The 23,339-nt window shown below is 40.1% G+C and overlaps 1 protein-coding gene across 1 annotated transcript; it reads left to right on the plus strand.

The window, feature by feature from the left end:
- Positions 1-3,119: 3,119 nt before the first annotated feature.
- Positions 3,120-4,076, plus strand: LOC137636414 (uncharacterized). Its single transcript, XM_068368835.1, has one exon. The coding sequence runs from the start codon at positions 3,120-3,122 to the stop codon at positions 4,074-4,076; it is 957 nt and encodes a 318-aa protein (XP_068224936.1).
- Positions 4,077-23,339: the final 19,263 nt, after the last annotated feature.

Below are 23,339 nucleotides of genomic sequence, written 5' to 3' on the forward strand. Positions count from 1 at the left end.
AATCCAAACCCGTCCACAATAATTCTTGCCCATTTTGTAGCGAACGGCACCCGCCTCACGCATGTTGCCAAGTAACTGACGTAGCTGCCAGACTTCGCATTTTACTTAAAATGGGCCTCTGTTTCAATTGTACAAAGTCAGGTCATCTTAGTGATAAATGTCCCATCCCAAATTCTTGCAAAAATTGTAATGCCAACCACCACACCGCAATTTGCGATGATTACAATGCGGGAAGACGACCGCAATTGATCCCAAGTAGTAGCAATAGTCAATCAACAACGTCCGCCCCGTAGTGAATGCGACGCCTCTACAGCATGAAACTGCCCCCTGTCCATCCAAGGCTAAAGTGGAATCTAAACCATGCAAAAGCGCAAAGATCGCACAGAAGTCCGACGTAGACCTCCCATGCACCCTCTTGCCAACGGCTATGGCAGAAATCCATCAGAAACAAGGTAGCAAGCGAGTCCGCCTATTCCTCGACTCAGGAAGCCAAAGGAGCTTCATATCAGTGAAAATCGCGAGTCAATTAGGCCTACCGGTTGTAGGACGAGTATCATTGAATATAGCTCCATTTGGCTCCGCGGAAATAAGCGGACAATACAATGTAGTGAGTTGTAGGGTTGAGATGGGAAAAAGAACCGTGCGAATGAAGCTAGTGGCACACGAAAACGTAGACGTCCCAATACATAACGCTGGTTATGTAAAGGTCAGACAGCATCTGTTGAGTAAGGGAGTCACGTTAGCCGATCCAGCAAACAAGTCCGATGTGCTGAAAAATGTCCACATATTAGTAGGGGCTGATTACTTTAGCTACTTTATTATAGGCGTAGAGAAGGTGGATGGGATCAATCTTTTCCTGACACATAATGGTATGTCGCCATATGGGAAGGTGCCGCAGTGGCTATTGCAGGGGGAAAGGATTGAACAGGTAAAAACGCTTAGAGTGTGCAAAATCACGAACAAACCATATCAGTTTGACGTAGATGAGTGGTGGCGTTTGGACCGTGTTGGCATCGCCCTATCTGAGCAATACACTGTTCGCGAGGCGGAAGCCACGCGAAAGGTGTCGCAAAGTGTTCTGAAAAATCCTGAGGGATATCAGATTAGCCTACCATTTGGGTCGGATGCTAGGCCAGATACGAACTATCGAAACGCGGTAGCGCAGTTAGAGTCGTTGCAAACTAAATTCAGGAAGGATAGGGAATATTTTGATCAATACCAGGGAGTGATAGATAAATATATTGAAGTGGGTTTTATATCTGAAGTGAAAGAACCCAAGGTGGAAGGTTATTATATGCGGCACTTTGGAATCAGGAAAGATAGCTGCACCACCCCCCTTAGAATCGTGTTCAATGCCTCGGAAAAATCAAAGGGTAGTAAGTCATTGAATGAATGCCTCTTACCTGGCCCCAATCTGGTAGAATTAGCGTATCATTTGATCATAAGGTTTAGGATGAACCAATATGCTATGTTAGCTGACATCAGCAAAGCAATCCATCGTGTCTTGTTGGATCCTCGTGATGCCAAATACACACGATTTCTGTGGCGCGAGGCAGCAGGTCGAGCGCTCACCTTTGCCTTTAGAGTCGTGGTGTTCGGCATCACGGCAAGTCCATTTTTGTTACAACAAGTTTTAAATTATCATTTCAAAGGGGAAGGTAGGCCAGATTTGGTGAAGTCTTTTTATGTGGATAATAATCTGGCCACTTTCGAAGATCTAGAGAGCATGAGGCGAGAGCAGGAGTCTGTCAATAAAATCTTAAAAGGAACGGGTATGCTTTTAGAAGGGTGGGCGTCCAATCACTTGACCTTCGATAGCGAGAAACGGTGGAGAGAGCCTGTGAGTGTGAACGTGCTTGGGCTGCGATGGGCCCGGGACGTAGACAGATTGTGTGTGAAAGAAAGTAAGAGAATCTGTGAGTTGGGGGAGGGATGGGTGCCTACGAAGCGTAGGGTACTTTCCCTGTTGGTCTCAATTTACGATCCGATAGGTTTGATAAGCCCATTATTTGTAAGAGGAAAACTTTTCCTCCAACAACTATGGGAGGATGACGTGGGTTGGGATGATGTGTTAAAAGGAGAAAAAGCTAGAGAAGCGAGTGAGTTGTTGAGTGATTTGAAAGCGGTGAGCGAAATCACCTTTCCAAGAACGATAGGTAGGAAAGGTTAGAAATCCATGTATTCACCGATGCCAGCAGTAAGGCATACGGCGCAGTGGCATATACCAGGGACAACCGCAATCAGGTAAGCCTAATAACTAGTAAAATGAGGATCACTCCGAAGGGGATGAACAAATTGACAATTCCCAAGCTAGAACTGCTAGCATTGTTGCTAGGCAGCAGATTAGCGAAGACCCTCAAAGAGCTGATAGAGCCACGAGAGATAGTCATGTGGACTGACAGTAAGGTCACGTTGGCATGGGTAGCATCTCCCGATGCCAAGGACCACAAGAACATCTTTATATCTAACCGAGTGGCGGAGATTGTTTTTCTTCAGCAGGTTTGTCGATTCAGTTTGAACCATGTCCCCAGTAAACAGAACCCTGCTGATGTCCTGTCCAGAGGTGCAACGACGCAACAACTGCTAGATAACTCCCTTTGGAGGAACGGTCCAGAATTCCTCAGGACCACGGGAAAGCCTGTTCCTTGCAAGGAGGAAGATCCAACCCATGAAAACACCATAGTAGCGGCGGTACAAGAACTGAGGGAGGAAATGAGTCCTGCCCCCCCAGGAGAGATATGGGAAATTCTACAAAGGGAAGTAGAATTCCAATTCTTGTTGAAAGTTGTTAGGGTAATCAAAAGGTTTACAAAAATAGAACGGCATCCGTTCAGTATTGTTGTCCAACTAGAGCAAAAACATTATTTGCCTACAGTTTATGGTTACTTAGAGGGCGGAGTCAGACCCCCTCGTGAAGTTGCTAATTTTGTCAGACAATTGAATCTAGTATTAATAGATAGTCTTATTTGTACTAGGGGACGAGTGTCCCAAGTAGAGGAAACTAACCAGTTAATTCTCTTGCTAGCCAAAGGGCATTTAGTCAGGATTTATTTAAGATATTTACACTGTTTGCACTTGCATTGTGGGGTGAATACACTAATGGGTATCTTTCGACAGAAATGCTGGGCGGCGGGTCACGTTCCATTGCGAAGCGGACCGTGCGACAATGTCCAGAATGCGTGCTAGCCTTCCAGCCTCTGTTGAGACAACCACCACCACCCCCTCTACCGAAGGAGAGGACCACCCTAACAAAACCCTTTACAGCAGTCGGAGTGGACCACACAGCGGCCATACAGACTGACACGCAGCCAGGCTACATACTGATCGTGACATGCATGGCCAGCAGGGCCGTGTACCTCGATTTCTGCCCCTCCCTGGAAGCGGAAGAATTCGTATTAGCCCTAAGACAATTTTGCGCTACCCACGGTGCCCCGTCGTTCATCACGTCTGATAACCATCAAACGTTCAAAACTGCCAGCCACCTCCTTCAGGGACTCTATGAAGAAGATGAAGTCCAGCAGTTCCTGAGGAGAACGGGCATAAAGTGGCAATTTCAGACGCCCCGTGCACCTTGGAAAGGTGGGTTCTTCGAGCGCCTGATCGGGGTAACGAAACGGACCCTCCAGATAGCCCTCGGAAAGAAGTACCTACCGGACGCCCACGCACTAACCCTTGTGAAAGAAGCAGAGGCAGTGGTGAATAATCGGCCGCTTATGTACAGCGGCGACAAGTGCGAGGATGAAGTCCTCACCCCCTCCCATTTGCTAAGAGGACACCCAGTCCACCTCATGGCACCAATCTTGCCGGACGAACACCTCAGCGCGACCTTCACCTCCCGGAGGCTACGTGATCGCTACCTAAAGCTGACAGACTCTTTGAAAGCCTTCCGAGAGAGCTGGAGAAGGGAATATTTGAGTGCCCTGAGAGCCCGGCACGACTGTCGGTCTGGGGAACCCTCTAAGCTGCACCCTGGAAACGTCGTGCTGGTAAAGCAAGAAAATAAAAAAAGAGCTACGTGGCCCCTTGGACATGTTGTGGAGACATATCCTGACGACGACGGAGTAGAGGGTGCGTAAAGTTTGCCAGCAGGAATGCCAGGGATCGTTGAGACGTCTGGGGGCAACCAGGAAATGGCTCCAACCACGACAACTCAACAACTAGCCACAGAAACCTTCGATAACGACGCTAATGGTGAGAATAATGCGGTTAGTGAGAGAAGTGAAAGTGAAACAGAATCGAAGCAGACGGACGCACAAGGACGTTCTGCACGCCCATTGAGAAGGGCTGCCGCGAAGCAGCGAGAACTGATGGACCGTCTGCTAAAGAGTGACGATATATAATGCATAGCTGCAAACAGTGAGTGAAAAAGGGAGTGCCCTATCTGGTAGGTAGGGAGGGTGGAATGAAGAAATTGTAGGTGTGCATGGATCCACAGAAGTTGGAAGTTCGTCGGGTGTGGGGAACGGGGACGGGATGGTCTCTTGTACTTACCAACCGAGCGTTGTACAGAGCCAGGCCCCTCCCTCTTGTTCCCCCTAAGGTAATAGCCTACGTGTGGCAGTGTGAGAAGAGTGATTCGATTAATGTGATTAAGGGCAGATTGCCTTGTGATCGAATTGTTGTATGTATTATATGTCTGAATACATTTTTATTGCTATTCTTGTGTATATGTGCATGGAATGATGATTGTCTTAGGCCCATTGCCTACTTGCCTTTCCATTTGAATCGTTGTATGTATTATTTGTCTGAATACATTTCTATTGCTATTCTCGTGTATATATGCATGGAATGATGATTGTCTTAGGCCCATTGCCTACTTGCCTTTCCATTTGGACTGTTGTATGTATCATCTGTCTGGGTACATTTTTTTTTATTATTTTTGTGTACACCCGTAAGAGTTAATTGCCCCGGGGTAACATGGCTGTTGATGTACATTGTGTATGCTCTGTTAGAGTCGTTGTGGATCGCTACGCAACGAGCCTAACAGAGTCTTGGAGTAGTTACTCCCCCCCCCCCCCCGAGTCCAGTCTTGCCTAATTGACCGACGTTTCACAGCCCCTTTATTTCGGGTGTGGAGGATGTCGGGAATTTCGAACTGATCATTTGAAAGTCCCGCCATTTAACTCCACAAACGTTACGTTAAATTGAGGGAAGGCTAGAAGATCTCGCGGGCATTCAGACGAATGACTATGGTCTAATACGTGACGGTATTAGAGCCTAAAACTTAACCACCTGGTAGGGAAGGAGCGGGTGTTAAAGAAATTGAGTATTTGTAATTTATGAATCATGAATGTAACATCATGTTACTATACCACGATGAAAATGTCTTATGTATATGTTTAGAGCCCAGGACTCCCTAAGTTGGTGGATTATGGCAAATTATGGCCTTCAGCCGAATCATTAAGCCTCCCCTTGTATTTAAAGTAAGACTTTAACAGTTTCTCAGTCTTGTGGTAGATAAAAAGCTTTAACCAACCCCTTATGAATTAATAAGGTAAGAATTCCCTCCCATCTGCCAAGGACACTTTAGTCAGCGCGGGAAATCGTAGTTTTCGTCGAAGCTGCAGGAGGTACGATCGTCCTCTTTGCCTAATATCCCCCAAACAAGTAAGTTGTCTCTATTGTTACGTCTCTGCTCCTTGTATAACCAGGTCGGTTTCCCCATAGTTTTTTTGTAAGTGTGATGTGAGTTTTGTATCTGTACGTATTTCGGTGATCCTTGTGATTGGGGATCAGATTCATTCGCTAAATTACGGTAGAAAGCCTTGGTATGTGGTCTACCAAGGTATTTTGTTAAAATTGGGTGTATTTTGTTCTCTTTTTTAGTCCGATGTGGACTTAGTGTCCCACGAGCACGTGTAATTGTTTCGAGTGAGATATTTCATTTATTAAGCAGTGTAAATGTTTTAATATGTTATTCCCTTATCAAACAACTATTTTTGTAATAAAATTGTAAAGTGTAGCCGTATTTTGTTTGATTCCTGGACGGTTTTGGGAGGCTTACCTCTTCAAGGTCTTGTTATCCGCCCTAAACATCGGGCTTAGAACTAATCACATAATTGTCGAAGTGAAAATCACGAAACTTTATATTATTAAATTCACTGACACGTTCTCGTACGGCCACACGACATACATATCAGTGACGGTAAATTTCAAATTTTATCACTTCACAGTTTAAAACCGCATTACAGTGTAAAATTTCATCACATCCTGTTGCTCTCATGGCAGATGTTATTAATGACTATATAACAAGTGAAGTAGTAATGCAATACGTTTAGTTTACGGTATTTGCCCAAGATATTCAAACATACCAAGCTGGAATTACCGGCCTCTGTATATAAACAGACTGGTAATGCAGTTATAAACTACAGAATTCTTATTTCTACCGTAAATCCAATAACATCTAAATTAGAGAATGTAGATTTGGAGGAATCATTTCATTTTGTATTTAATATGTGTAAAAGTAACAGTACACCGGGCTACAGGTTTTTAGTGAGTTGTGTAAAGGGGGAGGATAGCGGACATTCATTAGAAATATTCGGTCATTAATAAGAGACAAACCTTTAGATGCAACGAAGTATGTTACATATAGATCAAAACTTAATAGGGGACTATTATATCACAGAGTGTATAAAGGAGAAATGTATATTCCTGATTACAAGAGACAACCTTTAACAAGGACAAGACTGATGTCACATAGTTGGAAAATTTAATTAGGAAGGTGGAGTAGGATCCCGCGTGAGTTACGCATTTGTGTATGTACGGAAAATCAGGTGCAGCATGAGAAACATGTACTACAGTATTATATTATCCGCTTAGTGCACACATTTGTGCAAAATATCCTAACCTTGATTACTCGGACATTGTAAACTTGTTGAATGAAAGAAACCCAATAGATCTTTGCAACAATTATGTATATGAAATCCTGGATTGATATAAGAACTAATGATAATACATAGATTTGGAGTGGTATTACTATGTTATTAATCGGAATTTGTTTGTTTGTTGATATATTTTTGTGGACATAATATTTTCGCTAAAGTAAATCTGTCTTGAGCAAAACTATTGTATACAATTTATGATGTATCTTTACCTTTGTAAGTTCTTTGTAATATTGAGACAATAAAGTATAAATAATAATATAACTCTTACCTTGCATGATATCCAGTATGAAATCCAACATTAAAAGATAAAATGCAAATCACAGGGTGAACATCGCCAAGGGATATTGCAATGCTCGGATGAAGGTAGAATGCAGACTAACGGTTTGTTTGAACGCTTGGACCAACTAACTCGTTATTACGTCACAGTTCTCTTACGGCTGGTAAGTCCAGGCTTTTTGTATTGAAATGGCATTGACGGTGGCCGTTGGGAAGGACGGAGGTCTAACGGGAGTTCGGTTCATATGCTGTTGAAAGCACATTATTTACAAAAGGAAAACGTATTCCTTTCTGTTCAAGATGTTGTCCCGTCCGTATCTATGATTTTACCGAAACATCGTCACTTAAGGTAACGAATAAAACAGAATAGATATATGAGAACTGCATTGAATAGATATACCCTATGCTTTTTTAAACCATTTCATAGCCGACGATATTATGGTGATATGATTTCCATTTTCAGAAACTCTTCTGATGTCTAATCATTCATCAAATACCTGAACTGCTGGTCCAAATAATGGTAGATTCAGGTTTACAATGTAATGATTAATTTTCTATATTATATGATTGATAAATCTGAGGTGCATGTCATTGGAAAACAAATACATTCAGGGTAATTAATCATTAAATACTGCTCAGAGCAAACACACCCTGCTATTTTCACATTACCTCACAGTGAAAACAAAGTGACAGTTAATTTCTACGCAAGGGCAACAGGGTATGTATGAAAGTTAATCTGCCTAAAAAAGCAATTAGATTTTGCTTATATTATGAATATTAATGCTTTGTGCGATGATGATACAGAAACTTTCTAAATGAGTCGTAATTTTTTTTTTTTTTTTTTTTAGTGTAACTATCCCATTGTTATAACGTCATGTTTCTGAACCAACTTCTGTTTTGTTACTCAAAAATGACATACTCGAAAAGCTAAATATCTTCCTTCTACCGAGCCAGTCTTCTACATTATTCCAACAAAACCACCCGAAGGCTAGTACCTGGAAGAATAGATCTAGATATCCGACAATTTGTACACTTGGCAAAGGCCTTGTACCCTTTCATCAAGGTGCACAGTGAACTAGAGAAAGCCAAGTTTCTTCCTTCTGCGTAGCCGGTCTTCTAGATTACTCCAACAAAACCACCCGAAGACTCATTTCCTTATGAATAGATCTAGATATTCGACCATTTGTACAGTTGACAAAGGCCTAGCACCCCTTCAACAAGGTACATAGCATGCTGGAGAATACTAAGTACCTCTCCAAAAAAAAAAAAAAAAAAAAAAAAAACACCTGAAGACTGGTCTCCAGAAGAATTGATCTAGATATCGGACCATTTTTAAAATTTTCAAAGGCTTAGCACCCCTTCATCACGGTATATAATATACTAGAGAAAGCTAAGTTTCTTCCTTCTGCATAGCCGGTCATTTAGAATACTCCAACAAAACCACCTGAAGACTGGTCTATGGAAGAATAGATATATAAGTATCTAACCATTTGTGCAATTAACAAAGGCCTTGTAGCATTTCATCAAGGTACAAAGTATACTAGTAAAAGTCGTTTCTTTCTTCTGCATATCTGGCCTTCTAGATAATTCCAACAGAACTACCTGGAGGCTGGTATCCAGAAGAATTGATCTAGATATCCGACCATTTGTACAGCTGACAAAGGCCTTGTAGCATTTCATCAAGGTACAAAGTATACTAGTAAAAGTCAAGTTTCTTTCTTCTGCATATCTGGTCTTCTAGATAATTCCAACAGAACCACTGGAGGGTGGTATCCAGAAGAATTGATCTAGATACCCGGCTATTTGTACAGTTGACAAAGGCCTTGTTGCCTTTCATCAAGTTATATAGCATAGTAGAGAAAGCTAAGTTTCTTCCTTCTGCATATCCAGTCGTCTACATTATTCTAACAAAACCACCCGAAAGCTGGTATCCAAAATAATAGATCCAGATATCCGACCATTTTTTCAGTTGGCAAAGGCCTTGAACCCCTTCATCAAGGTACATAGCATACTAGAAAAAGCTGAATTTATTTCTTCTGCCTAACGGGCCTCCTAGATTATTTCAACAGGTCCTCCTGAAGGCTGGTATCAAGCAGAATAGATCTAGATACCTGACCATCTCTACAGTTGACAAAGGACTTGTACCCCTTCATCAAGGTACCTAGCAATCAGACTATTTGTATAATTTACAAAGGATTTTATCTCTTCATCAAGGCATACAGTATACTAGAAAAAGCTAAGTTTCTTCCTTTTGAATAGCCAGTCATCTAGAATTTTCATACAGAACCCCCTGAAGGCTGTTATCTGAAAGAATAGATCTAGATATCCGACCATTTTTACAGTTGACATAGGCTTTGCACCCCGTCATCAAAGTATATAGCATACTAGAGAAAGTTAAATTATTTTTTATTCTGCTTAGCCGATCTTCTAGACAAGATGTAGATGTACGATCATTTATACAGTTGACAAGGGTTTTGTACCCCTTAATCAAATTACCTAACATACTGGAAAAAGCTAATTGTTTTGTCTGCATAGCCAGTCTTCTAGACTACTCCAACAGAGCCATCTGAAGGCTGGTATCTGAAAAAATTGATCTGGATATCGAAATATTCATCAAGGTACATAGCCTACTAGAGAAGGTTAAGTTTCTTCTGCATAGCCAGTCTTCTAGATAATTCCAAAAATTCCAGGAGAATTGATCTAGATATCTGACTATTTGTATAGTTGTCAAAGGCCTTGTACCCCTTCATCAAGGTACATACCATACAAGATAAAACTAAGTTTCTTCCTTCTTCAGAACTGGTCTTCTAGATTATTTCAATAGAACCACACGAATGTTGGTATCCAGAAGAAATCATCTAGATATCCGACCAAGGTCAATTGTCAAGAGCATTGTACTCTTTTCTCAATTTACATAGCATTCTAGAAAAAGTTATGTTTCTTCCATCTGCATCCAATCTTCTAGATTATTCAAACAGAACTACCCAAAGGCTTGTATACGGAAGACCAGATCTAGATATAGTCCATTTGTACAATAGATTTAGATATTCAGCCATTTGTTTACTTGACAAAGGCCTTGTATCCCCTCATCAAGGTACACATCATACTAGAAAAAGCTAAGTTTCTTTCTTCTTCAGAGGTGTTTTTCTGGATTATATCAACAGAACTACACGAAGGTGGGTATCCAGAAGAAATCATTTTGTTATCCGACAAAAGCCAATTGACAAAGGCATTTTACCCCTTCATCAGTCCACATAGCATGCTAGAAAGAACTAAGTTTCTTCCATCTGCATAGGCAGTCTAATAGATTATTCCAACAGAACCACCCAATGGCTGGTATCCAGAACATTAGATCTAGATATCCGTCCATTTGTACAGTTGACAAAGTCCTTGTACCTCTTCATCAAAGTACATAGCATCCTAAAATAAACCAAAATTCCCTTGTTAACTCCATGCTAAATTTACTTACTCTTGTACACAATCTTTACTGACAGGCTAAGCCAAGGCAAGTAAAAATTTATGTTTTTTTCTATTGCACTAAAGGTTCAAGTTTTCATCATGATATTGATTCTTTCTCCTTGGTTTGTTGCAATCTCCAGGAGACGTAGCCAGCTGAGCCTTAAAGTTGCGGTTGTTGGATGAGCACCTTTTCAGATATAGGTCCCTCGAAGATATATTTCTTCTTTCCCCAGCTAATAGTCTGGATACCAGAATAAGGGGAATTTCTTCCATATGCATAGGCAGTGTTCTACATTTTTCCAAAAGAACCACCGGGAGATTGGTATCCGGAAGAATAGATCTAGATATCCGACCATTTTTACAATTGACGAAGGCTTTGCACCCATTCATCAAGATACGTAGCCACAACCACCTGAAGGCTGGCCTCTGGAAGAATTAATCTAGATATATGATCACTTATAAAATTGACGGCCTTGTACACCTTCATGAAGGTACATAGTCTATTAGAAAAAACTAAGTTTCTTCCTTCTGCAGAGCCAATCCTCTAGATTATTCAAACTGAACCACCAGAAGGTTGGTATCTGCATTAATTGAACTAGATATCCCACTATTTGTACAATTGACCAAGCCCTTGCACCCCTAAATATTATACAAGAAAAAGCTAAGTTTCTTTTTTCACTGCGTTGATCTTCTAGATTATTAAAAAAGATCCACTCGAAAGCTGGTATACAGAAGAATTGATCTAGCTATCAGATCATTTGTACAATTGACAAAGGCTTTGCCACCCATAATGAAGATACTTAGCATACTAGAAAAAGCTAAGTTTCTTTCTTTTGTAGAGGCGGGCCTCTAGATTATTCCTAGAGAACATCTCGAAGGCTGTTATTTGAAAGAATAGATTTAGATATCTGACCATCTGTACACTTAACAAAAGCCTTGTAATCCTTCATCAACGTACACAGCTTACTGAAAAAGCAAACTTTTTTTCTTATGCAGGACTAATCCTCCAGGTTATCACATGCATTTTCCAAGTAGGGTAGATAGTCCAATCCTCCTTTCATGGGGGTGGGGGGCGTGTATTCTCTGAGTGGTACAATAACACAACACATCACTGGTACCCTAAAATTCACTTGTTTAATCCAAGGAACTTACCATTATACACAATTTTTTTTTCTGTCATACCATAGGTGGAAACTTCCTATCTTAGAGTAGATTTCTTTTTGCTTCGCTCACTGCAGCCTCCAGTTAATGTAGTCGTTTAAACCCTTCCAGTTGTAGTTGTCAGATGATCACATATCCGTCATAGATCGCTCGAAGAGATGTATCTTCTTTCCCAGAAAACGTTTTTTGAAAAGGTCCAAACTATAAGAACTACTTAGCATACTGGAAGAGGCCGAAATTCTTCCCTCTGCAGAGCCGGTTGTGACGGAAGGGTACAAGGCTAGACAGCACATAGATGGGTGAAGAGTAAATAAGCCTCAGACTTATTCATTATTATGGTCTATTATGGTAATCCATAGATCAGCTCGTAAAACCGGTAAAACTGTAACAAAAAGAAGTATAACATCAAAATAAAAAACTATACAATCACATAAACATAGATTACAAAAGGGAAGTGCCGAAGTAGCGCGTACACACGATACTACTTTACACGGATATAAGAGGCTATGTAATTTGAGGATTAAACATTTACATAATCTAATAGCCAAATCATTACTCAATTCATACTAAAACTAAAACTTGATTACACAATTCCCTAGTAATAAAAACTTAATTGAACATAAAATAACTTCTATTGAAACAATATATAACAAAGTGCCGCCATAAGAACTCTGTAACTCATCACATTGTACAGTCTTTGATAGATAACAAAAAAAGTCTTTGCTTCCAAAATTGGCCTGTACTGTTTAAACACCAAACGGCGACAGTACAAAAAATATACTATACAAAATCACCTTTACATCACCTGTTATTTTCCAGTTCATGCTAGAGAAGGCAAAAATTTGGACTTTGAAAGTATATTAAGTATAAACATCATTACATGGGTCCTCTAAATCATTGAAAAACAATTTACCAAATTAATTCTTACCAAAATATTACTTCACACTCAATGTACAATTAAAATCAACAATATAAGTACATTGCTAATCATTGCTAAAAAAAAAAAAAAAAAAAACATACAGAATAGTTAGAATTAGGCTCTCCAGTGGGGAATACCCCTGAAACACTATCATATCTACAAATTCTCCAGTAATAATACAACTTTGTGAATTGGCCCAGTTAGATGGAAAAGGACTCTGGAATGTTTCCCATCTTTATCCAACTTAATAATACCCAATTGTAACTTTATGCACTAAACTATCCGTAGATGGAAATAATTCTACAACACGAGTTAATGGCCAATAATCTCAAGGAGAATTATCTTCCTTAATAATGATACTATCATAATCTCCTCTTACATCGATTGACGCAAAGGGCCTTGGTAAGATTTCGCCAGTCATCTCTATCTTGAGCTTTTAAATCAATACTCCTCAATTCATCATCTCCTACTTCACGTTTCTTAGTCCTCAGCCATATAAGCCTGGGTCTTCCAACTCTTCTAGTGCCTTGTGGAACCCAGTTGAAAGTTTGTGAACTAATCTCTCTTGGGAAGTGCGAAGAGCATGCCACAACCAATATCATTTACCACTCACCATGACCTCATCCACATATGGCACTTGGGTAATCTCTCTTATAGTTTCGTTTCTAATTCTGTTCTGTCATTTAACTACCAAAATTCTTAGGAGAGCTTTATTCTTAAATCTACAAAATCTGTTGGATATTATTTCATTGTCATACCACAACTTATGTCCATACAGTAACACCAACTTCACTAAACTGACATATAGCCTGATTTTTATAGGTAATCTCAGGCGATTTGATTTCCAAATTTTACTTAACCTAGTCATTGCCTGATTTAGTTTTTTCAAACTTTCATTAAACTCAAATTTTAGAGACCCTGTATTAGATATCATATTTCCTAAATATTTCGATGATTCCACCTCATTAATCATTTCTCCTTCCAAGGATAGTTTATCTTCCATTGCATATTCCGTTCTCATCATCCCTGTCTTTCTTATATTTATCTTGAGCCCAGCCTCATGTGATATTTCATGAATTCTATTAAGCAAACTTTGCAGGTCCTGCGGTGTTTGCTAATAAGGTTACCGTCATCAGCAAACTATAGGTCAACTAATTTCCTGTTACCAATTCAGTCCAATCCTTTTCCACTATCCCCAACTGTTTTATGTATTACGTAATCCATGAGGAGGATAAACAACATAGGTGACAACACATTCCCTTGGAATACTCTAGTGTTCACTGGAAATTTCGTTTGATAGGACTCCACTAACATCAACTTTGCACTTGCTATGCTCATGAACACAATCAAATTTACATATTCAAGAGGAACTCCATAATAACACAGGACTCTCCAGAAAATTGGCCGGTGCACACTATCAAAGTCTTTTCATAGTTCACAAATGACATCAAGAGTAGATTTCTATATTCTACATATTGCTGTACCACATGTCTTAAAATGAAAATTTCGTCAGTAGAATTTTTACCTTTTCTCAACCCTGTTTGTTCATCGTTCAGCTTTTCATCAATCCTTCTCTCTAGTCCCTCTAGCATGAGCATACTACAGTATACCTGTATATTTTCATGACAACTGACGTAAGTGTGATATCTCTGTAATTATTGTAATCAGTCAGATCTTCTATTTTTTGCCATTTTCACCAATATTCCTAGCTCCCATTCATCAGGTTTTGCCTCTTCACGCCACAATCTGCAAAATAATCTTGAAAGTATTCTGAGAATCACTTCATTTGCGGCCAATATCCTCTCAGCAGTTATTCCATCGAATCCAGGGGCTTTCCATCTCTAGTATTTTGATGATAGCTTCGACTTCAAACACACTGAATTCATTCATGGCCATATCAAGATCTGCCTCAGCTTCAGGTATATCAGTCAAATTATTCCCTTCATATCATTTATCAATGACTTCACTAAAGTGTTTTATCCAACGTTACCTTTCCTCATCTTCTGTTGTTGTAAGATCTCCTTTTTTGCCCCAGTAGAGATTTCATGGATAATTTTATGATTAATTCTTACACCATAGCAACTACCTGGATTCATAGCTTTGTCAGCCTCATCTGCTTTCCTGTCTGAATATTCTCTCCAGTCATTCCTGGCTCTTCTTTTGACCTCACTATCAATGCTGGAATAGTTAGCATGCTCTACTTTGTAATTTTCATTCCTTCCTCGAAAACTTTCTACAATCAATTTCTGTCTTTGTCTCCTTTTCATTGTATGCCAAGTATCTTTTGATATCCATAGTTATCTCCTTATAACTGCATGTCCAAAAACTTCACTACCAATTCACTGATATATGTTCTTAATATCACACCATTCCTCATCAATTGTCTACTTTTCGTATCTTAAAGTCTCTAAGACTGTAAATCGATTATTACCTTCAATTGCAAAGGTTTCTCTGTGCTCATCTTCTAGAAGCTTAGGTGTATCAAACCTAGGTATTCTATTTACATTTCTATTGAGTGCGTTCAGTTTTAATTTTAATGTAGCAATGATGAGCTGGTGATCACTACAAATATCTGTACCTCTTTATCTTCTTACATTTCTCAGAGTTCTCCTTCTCTCTTTATTAATGACTATGTGATCTATTTGATTTTTGTAATTGGCACATGGTGAAGTCCATATATATTTGTGGATGGCTTACGCTGGAAAAAGAGTACCTCCAATAACGAGATAGTTTTTTGAACAAAAACTTATAAAATGTGCACCATTTTCATTTGAAACTTCGGAAGAGCCTCAACACCCATCACAGTCTCTATACCTTGATTATTCCTTCCAACTCTAGCATTAAAGCCACCAATCACAATTTTCATATCTCTCTGTGGGGTCTCATCTATTATACGCTGTAGTTCTTTCTTCAGGAAATCATTTGTTGGTGCATAGCAAACTATAATACTTATATTGCACTGGTTTGATTTAAACTTTGCAAGTATCAGTCTACTATTTATAGCTCTCCATTCCGTTAATACCTCTTCTGCTATTGGTGTCCTCATCATTCCTACCTCTTCTCTTCCAACTTCATCTGTTTTCCTGAGTAGATATATACATTGCCTTAGTCTAAGATTTCTTTACCAATCCCCTTATAACGTGTTTCACTTAGTCCAAGATATCCAAAATATGTTTCAGAAACTCATTCTCCATTTGCTGTAACTTCCCAATCTGATTCATGGTTCTAACATTCCAATTGCCGAATTTAATTTTTTTAGTATTTATAAACCGGGAGATTCTTAGCACCCCGCTACACCCAGGACTGGAGGTCATTCTGTCATTTTCGCTTTCCATAGGCTGACTAAATCCATAGAGGATCCATTGGATAAATTCATCAAAGGATAGCTAGTTAAATGTGATGCCCAGTGACTATCTAATTCAGGCAAGTGACCCGTGTCGGTCCCTACTAATTCCAGTTAGATCATCCGCCAGGCATCAGGAGTAAAAGCCGAAAATGCATCTTGTCTATTACCTTAAACCCAATGCATCACCCCGCTGTCAGTGACTTCATTGAGATTTAGGTGGGCATTTCCTCCACACCTAAAGTTCTCGTTACTGCACCAAGTTGCTCATCTGCTCATACAACCTTTGGCAAAAATGGATTGCTAAGATATACTGCCTAGCACATTATCACTTGCAGATAAATTTCGACGTTCCGTATGCCATTTTTGACGCTTTTGTTATAGATTTAGTACTCTTGAAACGAGCCCAAAACACGTGTGTGAATTATCATATCCTTCACCATCTCTTACGTATGTCCATGTCATTATAACAAAATTCTACGTTAGGCAAAACAACTTTTGCCTTAATTGTGAGAAGGTGATTTGGAGTTAGAGGAGGCAAAGTTGGATCGTTAAAATCCCACCATTGCTGGTGCATTTAAAGTCTTTAACCATTTTTCATTATTATCCATAAGCCCTGAACAACGCACTCCATTAACTTATTTCACTTATCTTTCAAGGTAACCTTCGATCCTTCCTCTACAATAAAAAACCTTGGAAAATACACGCTTCATTATTTTATGATTTTAAGGATTAACTTACCTTTACTAGCGCTTATAAAACAAACCATTGCAACATTCAGATTAATCCAAAGGACAATTGATTGCACAAGTCCGTCCACTTTTTCCTTATTTGAGGGAGAGAGAGAGAGAGAGAGAGAGAGAGAGAGAGAGAGAGAGAGAGAGAGAGAGAGAGAGAGATTCACCAATTGAGGAGAAAAGGCTACTGAAATACATTCGTTAAGATGAGGAATTTCATGACTTCTTTTGGTTTCTTCGTACCTATCCAAAAGATGACAGGAGGAACCTTAGGCTTATTATAATAAATATGTTGTGGCGGGAGGTCGCAAGAACAACCCCCACACCCTTGATCACACTAACTGACAAATGTCTCCTCTGCACAAACTTTCCCCTTACGTTATCAACTGGACTCTTGGACAGAAGGGAAATGAAAACAAAGCATAACCTTAACACTATATTTCTTGAAACTAAACAACTAAAAAAAAAATCACACTTATCACTAATCATACACTTAATAGATATTAACCATAAAACCCTTCAATTAAATCAACAAAAAAACCCTAATAAAACTTGAAATTAACCGCAACCCAAACAACTAAACACAAAACACACAAACACACACACACACACACACACACACACACACACACACATATATATATATATATATATATATATATATATATATATATATATATATATATATATATATATATGTATATAGCGAGTTCACTAACACTTTCGCAAGATAAAAATACACTTTAATAATCTTTCACTTAGCCAACTGTCCTTATTGGCAAAACTCCACTATATGATAATCAGGAGTCTCTTAATTTGCCATAACGGCCTTAACTCCTTGGGTTGTGGAAATTCTTTCCACGCTTTATTTTAGTCACCCCGTTATTCCATTTTTTATTTTTTGTTTGTTATTCTCTGGGTTTTACGCATCTCTTTTTTCTTTTGTTTCCTTTGTAACCGTCATTATTATACCCTTAAATATTCATTGCTGCTAACATGTCCATCATTCCCCTGTAATGCTTTACCTTTCCTCACCTCATTCCTCTGTAGCTCACAGTACATTGCTCTGACGATGCAACCAACCGTCGAGAATTTTTAAAGAATAACACTTGGTTGCGTTCTGTTCCAAATGCTCTTGAAGCTTTGGATGTTTAACCACAATTGGTTTGTATTTAAGTAACTCTTTAATTTACGTAACTCATTGATCTTAGCTTATTGCTATTTACATCTCAGTACCTATTTATGAGTCTGTTTAGCTAGGATTGTTTCCTGTGTTATTGAACATCACTAAACGCCACTTAATTTTTTTGTATGCATATTAATTTTTATAAACCAGACAGTAGGATTTCTTTATAATTACTTTCCCCTGGAGTTTCAAGAATGATCGTTGTATTCATAAAAAGCACCCTTCAGCAAACCACGTACTTATGGAAATTTGAAGAAGAAGCACCCTTCAGCAAACCACGTACTCATGGAAATTTGAAGATGAAGACTCGACCGGCTCAAACCAGCTCAGCGGCGGGAGGCAGATGCGTGTGAGCACCCCACTTAAAAACCAGGAAGCGTGGAAGGCGGACGTACGCATAGCCTCTTCATCTGAGACGTCGTTTTGACATAGGCGTCGGTTCAACTACCTGTTGGTCAACCATTTACTAACCAACAGTATGCCTTACTTTGTGCCATTATTTAGAAGATAAACTTACGAAGACAAAACATGTCAGTGCAGAACTGAAGATGCACAGTGTTCTTAACAATTTACAAGATGCCTCCACTACGTCTACAATCAACCCTCAAGAGCGTGAGTACTAATTAACGGTGCTCAACCTTGGCCAAGGAACTGTCCCCACTTTTTTTTCTAGCCTTTATTTGACAATGTGCACATTTAGCTAGGAAGTCATGTTCAAACTGTCTGGTTTAATCATTCGGGGCGTGTCCATTAACATAAGTTGTGTTCCCGTTCCCCTCTATCAAGTTTGAAATTTTATTGCCCGAGAGGAATGTGTTCAAAGTAGTGAGTAGAACTTTTGGTATTATTTCAGTCACCATTTTTACTTTCATTAGTTGATTAGTCATTTGATTATTGATTTACGATTTAATTGATTTGACCATTTTCTTGGCATTTTTCATTTTTCATATGCCATGCGGTCTTTATTCAAATTTCAATTAGGTAGTTTTGCTTTTTTTTCCTGTGTCAGTTAGGTGAAAATTCCTGTTGTTCTTTATGGAAATAAACACCATTTTTAGGTTAAAATTATTAACTGTTTTTAACTTGACCTTTACATTTTGAAATGACTAAATGAGTTATCACATGAGGTGAGATATGACTTAAGGGTAAGTTTATATTTTCGTCAATCTAAAGCTATCGGTGTCAATCCTTTATTGTAATGTTCTACGGTATTACCTCCCGGTGGTCCTTAGGACGTTTTGACTTTTACAGTACTGCTCCCCCCAACTCTTTGTGAAACTGTCGTTAACGTAAGTGATTCAGTCCAACCACAGTTGATTGGGATTTACTATTCTGCGCCCTGGAGTAGCGTCTGAACATCAAGGTGATATCGGTGCCGACAGTCCCGGTATAGAATAGTCTTTGGACTTAAACGTGTGTAGGGAAAGCAAACCGTCTTCTTTGCGGTTCTCTAGTTTGTCAAGTGTGAGAGTGTTGGCACTCTATCCTTCAGGCTCAGGTCCGGAAATCAGAAACGGGGAGGCCTTTCCCGGAATTATTTCCCACACTTAAATAAATAACACTGGTCCTTCGAACCGGATCTGACACCATTGATTTGTGGAATAATGAAATTTTAAACATTATAAATTCATTTGTAGCGTTTTCGCTATATAAACATCACCCGCTTAAGCCGTACCTCAAAACCTCACACACTAGCCAATTTTTAGAATGATTAAGCCCAGACTTTGATAGGTAACGAGATGTACAGTGTTTTAGGACGTAATTTATGGTAACCTTTGACGAATAAAGGCACCTGTGTAACCAAGCATTTTAGCCAGAAAGTTCTACCCTGAAGGAGAACTCAGGATTTATTTTATTTGTTCGGATCATCGGTATATGTTGCACGTTTTTCGTATGTACTGTGAGCTTTAGAGCTACTATTTTGATCTGTTCATTTTTTCCTCTTAACTATTAATTTGTTTTCATGCTTTGGTTTACTGTTCCCCGTTATAGGTAGGCTACCTTTATCCTGGTCCTTTGTACCCCTCTCGGTGACCATTTGTCTGTAACATTCTCTGTGCCATGTGTTATTTAAATTTGACTTTGTTTGTCTGCATAATTTGTTTTTTGCGGACCTTCTGTACCATTGTACACGTGGTCATCCCAAGATGGCAGCCAAAGACAGTCACATTAAACTCCCACACCAGGCTGTGGAGATGCCGGCTTCTTTAGACCTTAATGCTCGTCTTGAAGAACAAACGCAGGGGTACAGATTCATTTACACAGAGGCAAACATAACTCTGAAAGCTGTTTCCTCAATATATTTTGCCTGTGCAACCCCTGAGGGTTTAGAGCACTGTAAAAACAAAGTAAGTAGAGTTCTTGCGGAACTTAGGGACTTTAAAACTTTGTGGAAACCTCATAGGAACAACCCCACTGTCCTGTCTAGTTATACCGATCTTGTCAGTTTGTTAACTGACACAGAAACGATGCACCTTCAACTTGTAACACAGGGAAAAATCAACCCTTCAAATCCCCCTCAAGCGCCTAACGCTAACCCTCAGTTTGTATGCATCTCAGTCGCTGCAGATCCTGATCCCACTCCCTTTGATGGTCGTAGAGATTGTTGGGCCGGCTGGTGGAGTTTGTTTCACCAGACGGTACATGAAAATTCCATGTACTCTCCCACAGAAAAATACAAGATTTTGTTGCGTACCCTTGAGGGACCGGCACCTAAACTTCTCGGTAACCAAGTGTGGACAGAGGGTCTGTATGAAAGATCGATAGACGGTCTTAAGCGAGAGCATGAGTCCCCCATTCTGACTAGACACCCCGTGATAAATAAATTTTATAAAGCATCCTCCCCTAATGATGATAGCACTGATCTCCGTCGTTTCCTTATGGAATGGGACAACACGGAAACTGAATATGTACAACTAACTGGGTCGTCTTTACCAGAGGTAATGTTAGAGCATGTTTTCACTAGTAAGCTCAGACCCTTCCACCTAGGTATAGTTTACCGATATTACAATCGTGAGGAAGTAACCTTGGCCGAAATGAAAAGGGCCCTGTATGCTCATACTCGCACGAAGGAAATGATTAAGCTCATGACCAGCCCTGACGTCAGCCCCAAACCTAATACCTGTGATAAACTCGCGCGAGCTAACCGTTACGGAAACTCACGCTCTTCCGGTGAATCACTTAACCAGCCTAGACATCCTTCCTCCAACGTGAACAATCATATACCTAAACTTAAAGTTAATAACGGGCCTGTCCGGTCCGTGGATCTACAAACGACTCCTAGTCGATCAAATGGATGGCCTATCGCTAGCCCCAGTAACGAGACTGCTAGAGGTAAATGTATTTTTTGTGGCAATAGTGACCACGTGCAATCCAAATGTCCCCATTTCCCTGATTCAAGAAGTAGGACAAAATGTTTTTCCACTCAACACTTTGCCAGCAATTGCAATGCAAACATTGCTTGCCTGAACTGTCAGCAGGCTCATAAATTGCCTGAATGCCCAAATATCCTTGCAGTATCCAACCAGTTCATCCAACCCATTAGTGGGTTTGCTAACAACACCCCTAACTCCCAACCACTTAGACCTCCCATTAATAACCCCCAGCCCTCCCCCGGCCCCTTGGGCCCTACCCCCGCCCCTGGGGCCCTCCCCCCACCCCTGCGGCCCTCCCCATGCCCCTGGGGCCCTCCCCCCCTAACATGCAACCCCTTATCCCTCCCAGTATCAATAACCCTGTGGTAAACCTCAATCACATTGCTTGTACCCGCAACAACACCGCGAGTGTTGAGCCTAATGACCTCACCCCAGTTGCATTACCGACTTTCACTGCCGAATTAGTCTCTGGTAAATTTAAACACTCCACAAGAGTTTTTCTAGATTGTGGGGCACAACGTACTTTAGTGCACCCAAATGTTGTTGAATCATTAAATCTTAAACCTGTTGGACAGATGGTGTTCCAGCTTAACTCATTTAATTGTACCGAACCCCCTAAGAGTTCTGATCTAGTACAATTTAATATGAAAATCGGCAGACGGAGACATAAGATTGTGGCTATTGTTAGTGCCAATGTAGGTAAAGGCATCAATACGCCAGGTTACACCCGTACTGTCCGTATGCTAGAAGCTAATGGAATTCGTCTCGCGGATCAACATCCCGATGATAAGGCTACCGGTATTGAGATCATTCTTGGTGCCCATTATCTTCCACGGCTCCTCAAGTATACCCATAATATCCTAGGTGTAAACCTGTTTAGCACTCCCTCCTGTTACGTGGTATGGGGAGAGTTGCGTGATTGGTCACGTCCTGACGTGGACCCAAGAGATGTCAGCGCAGTCAAAATTACCATTAACCCAATTGATGTTGACTCGCTTATGACTATAAACCCGCCTCTTGAAAACCTTTGGAAACTTGACACCATTGGTATCACTAAAGAACCCTTCAGCCATCTTGAAGAGAAAGCAGTTGATCTCTTCAAGAGAACTACACAATACAAAACCGGAAAGTATGTTGTTCAGCTACCTTTCAAGAGTGATAAGCGTCACGCTTCAAATTATGCTAGAGCCTTTGCCCAACTCATGTCAGTCAAAAAATCAAAGAACCCCCAATTGGTTACTGATTACCGTAAGATTCTGGATGAGTATCTTGAAGAAAACTTTATCGAGCCTGTCCCCTTAGGCACCCCTGTTGATGGAAAAGTAAATTATTTACCGCATCATCCCGTAGTTAAGAATTCAGCCACCACCCCTATACGTATTGTCTTCAACGCTTCATCCAGGTTGAACTCAAATTCACTTTCTCTGAACGATTCTCTGTACACAGGACCCAATCTTGCATCAAAGATTCAATCGATGATTTTAATGTTCCGCGAGAAGCCCTTTGGTTTAAATGCAGATATTTCCAAGGCATTCCTTCGCATAGAGATTGTCCCAGAACAGAGAGACTTCTGTCGCTTCCTTTTCTTTGAAGATCCAGAAATGACAAGGATTGTCGCATATCGATTTAAAGTCGATCTGTTTGGCGCCACCTCGAGCCCCTACTTGCTTAACCAAACTATCCAACATCATTTGGACAGTCAGTCCAGTAGATTGGCATCGACACTCAAAACCAGTTTCTATATTGATAACTTTCAACGCTGTTATGTCGACCCTAAAGACATTCTGAGTGAGAGGCCCCTCATTGAGGCACTTATGTTAAAGGCCAACATGCCGTTAGCCAAATGGACGACTAATGCCCCTCTTAACGGCGATTTCACAGAAAGAGGCATTCATGATTACCTCGGTTTTGAATGAGATACTGTTAATGATACCTTGAATGTTAAATTACCCCCTGAATTAGAGATAAGTCATTCCCACATCAACACTAAAAGAAAGGTC

Source organism: Palaemon carinicauda, chromosome 3, assembly GCF_036898095.1.
Source record: "Palaemon carinicauda isolate YSFRI2023 chromosome 3, ASM3689809v2, whole genome shotgun sequence".
Taxonomy (NCBI): domain Eukaryota; kingdom Metazoa; phylum Arthropoda; class Malacostraca; order Decapoda; family Palaemonidae; genus Palaemon; species Palaemon carinicauda.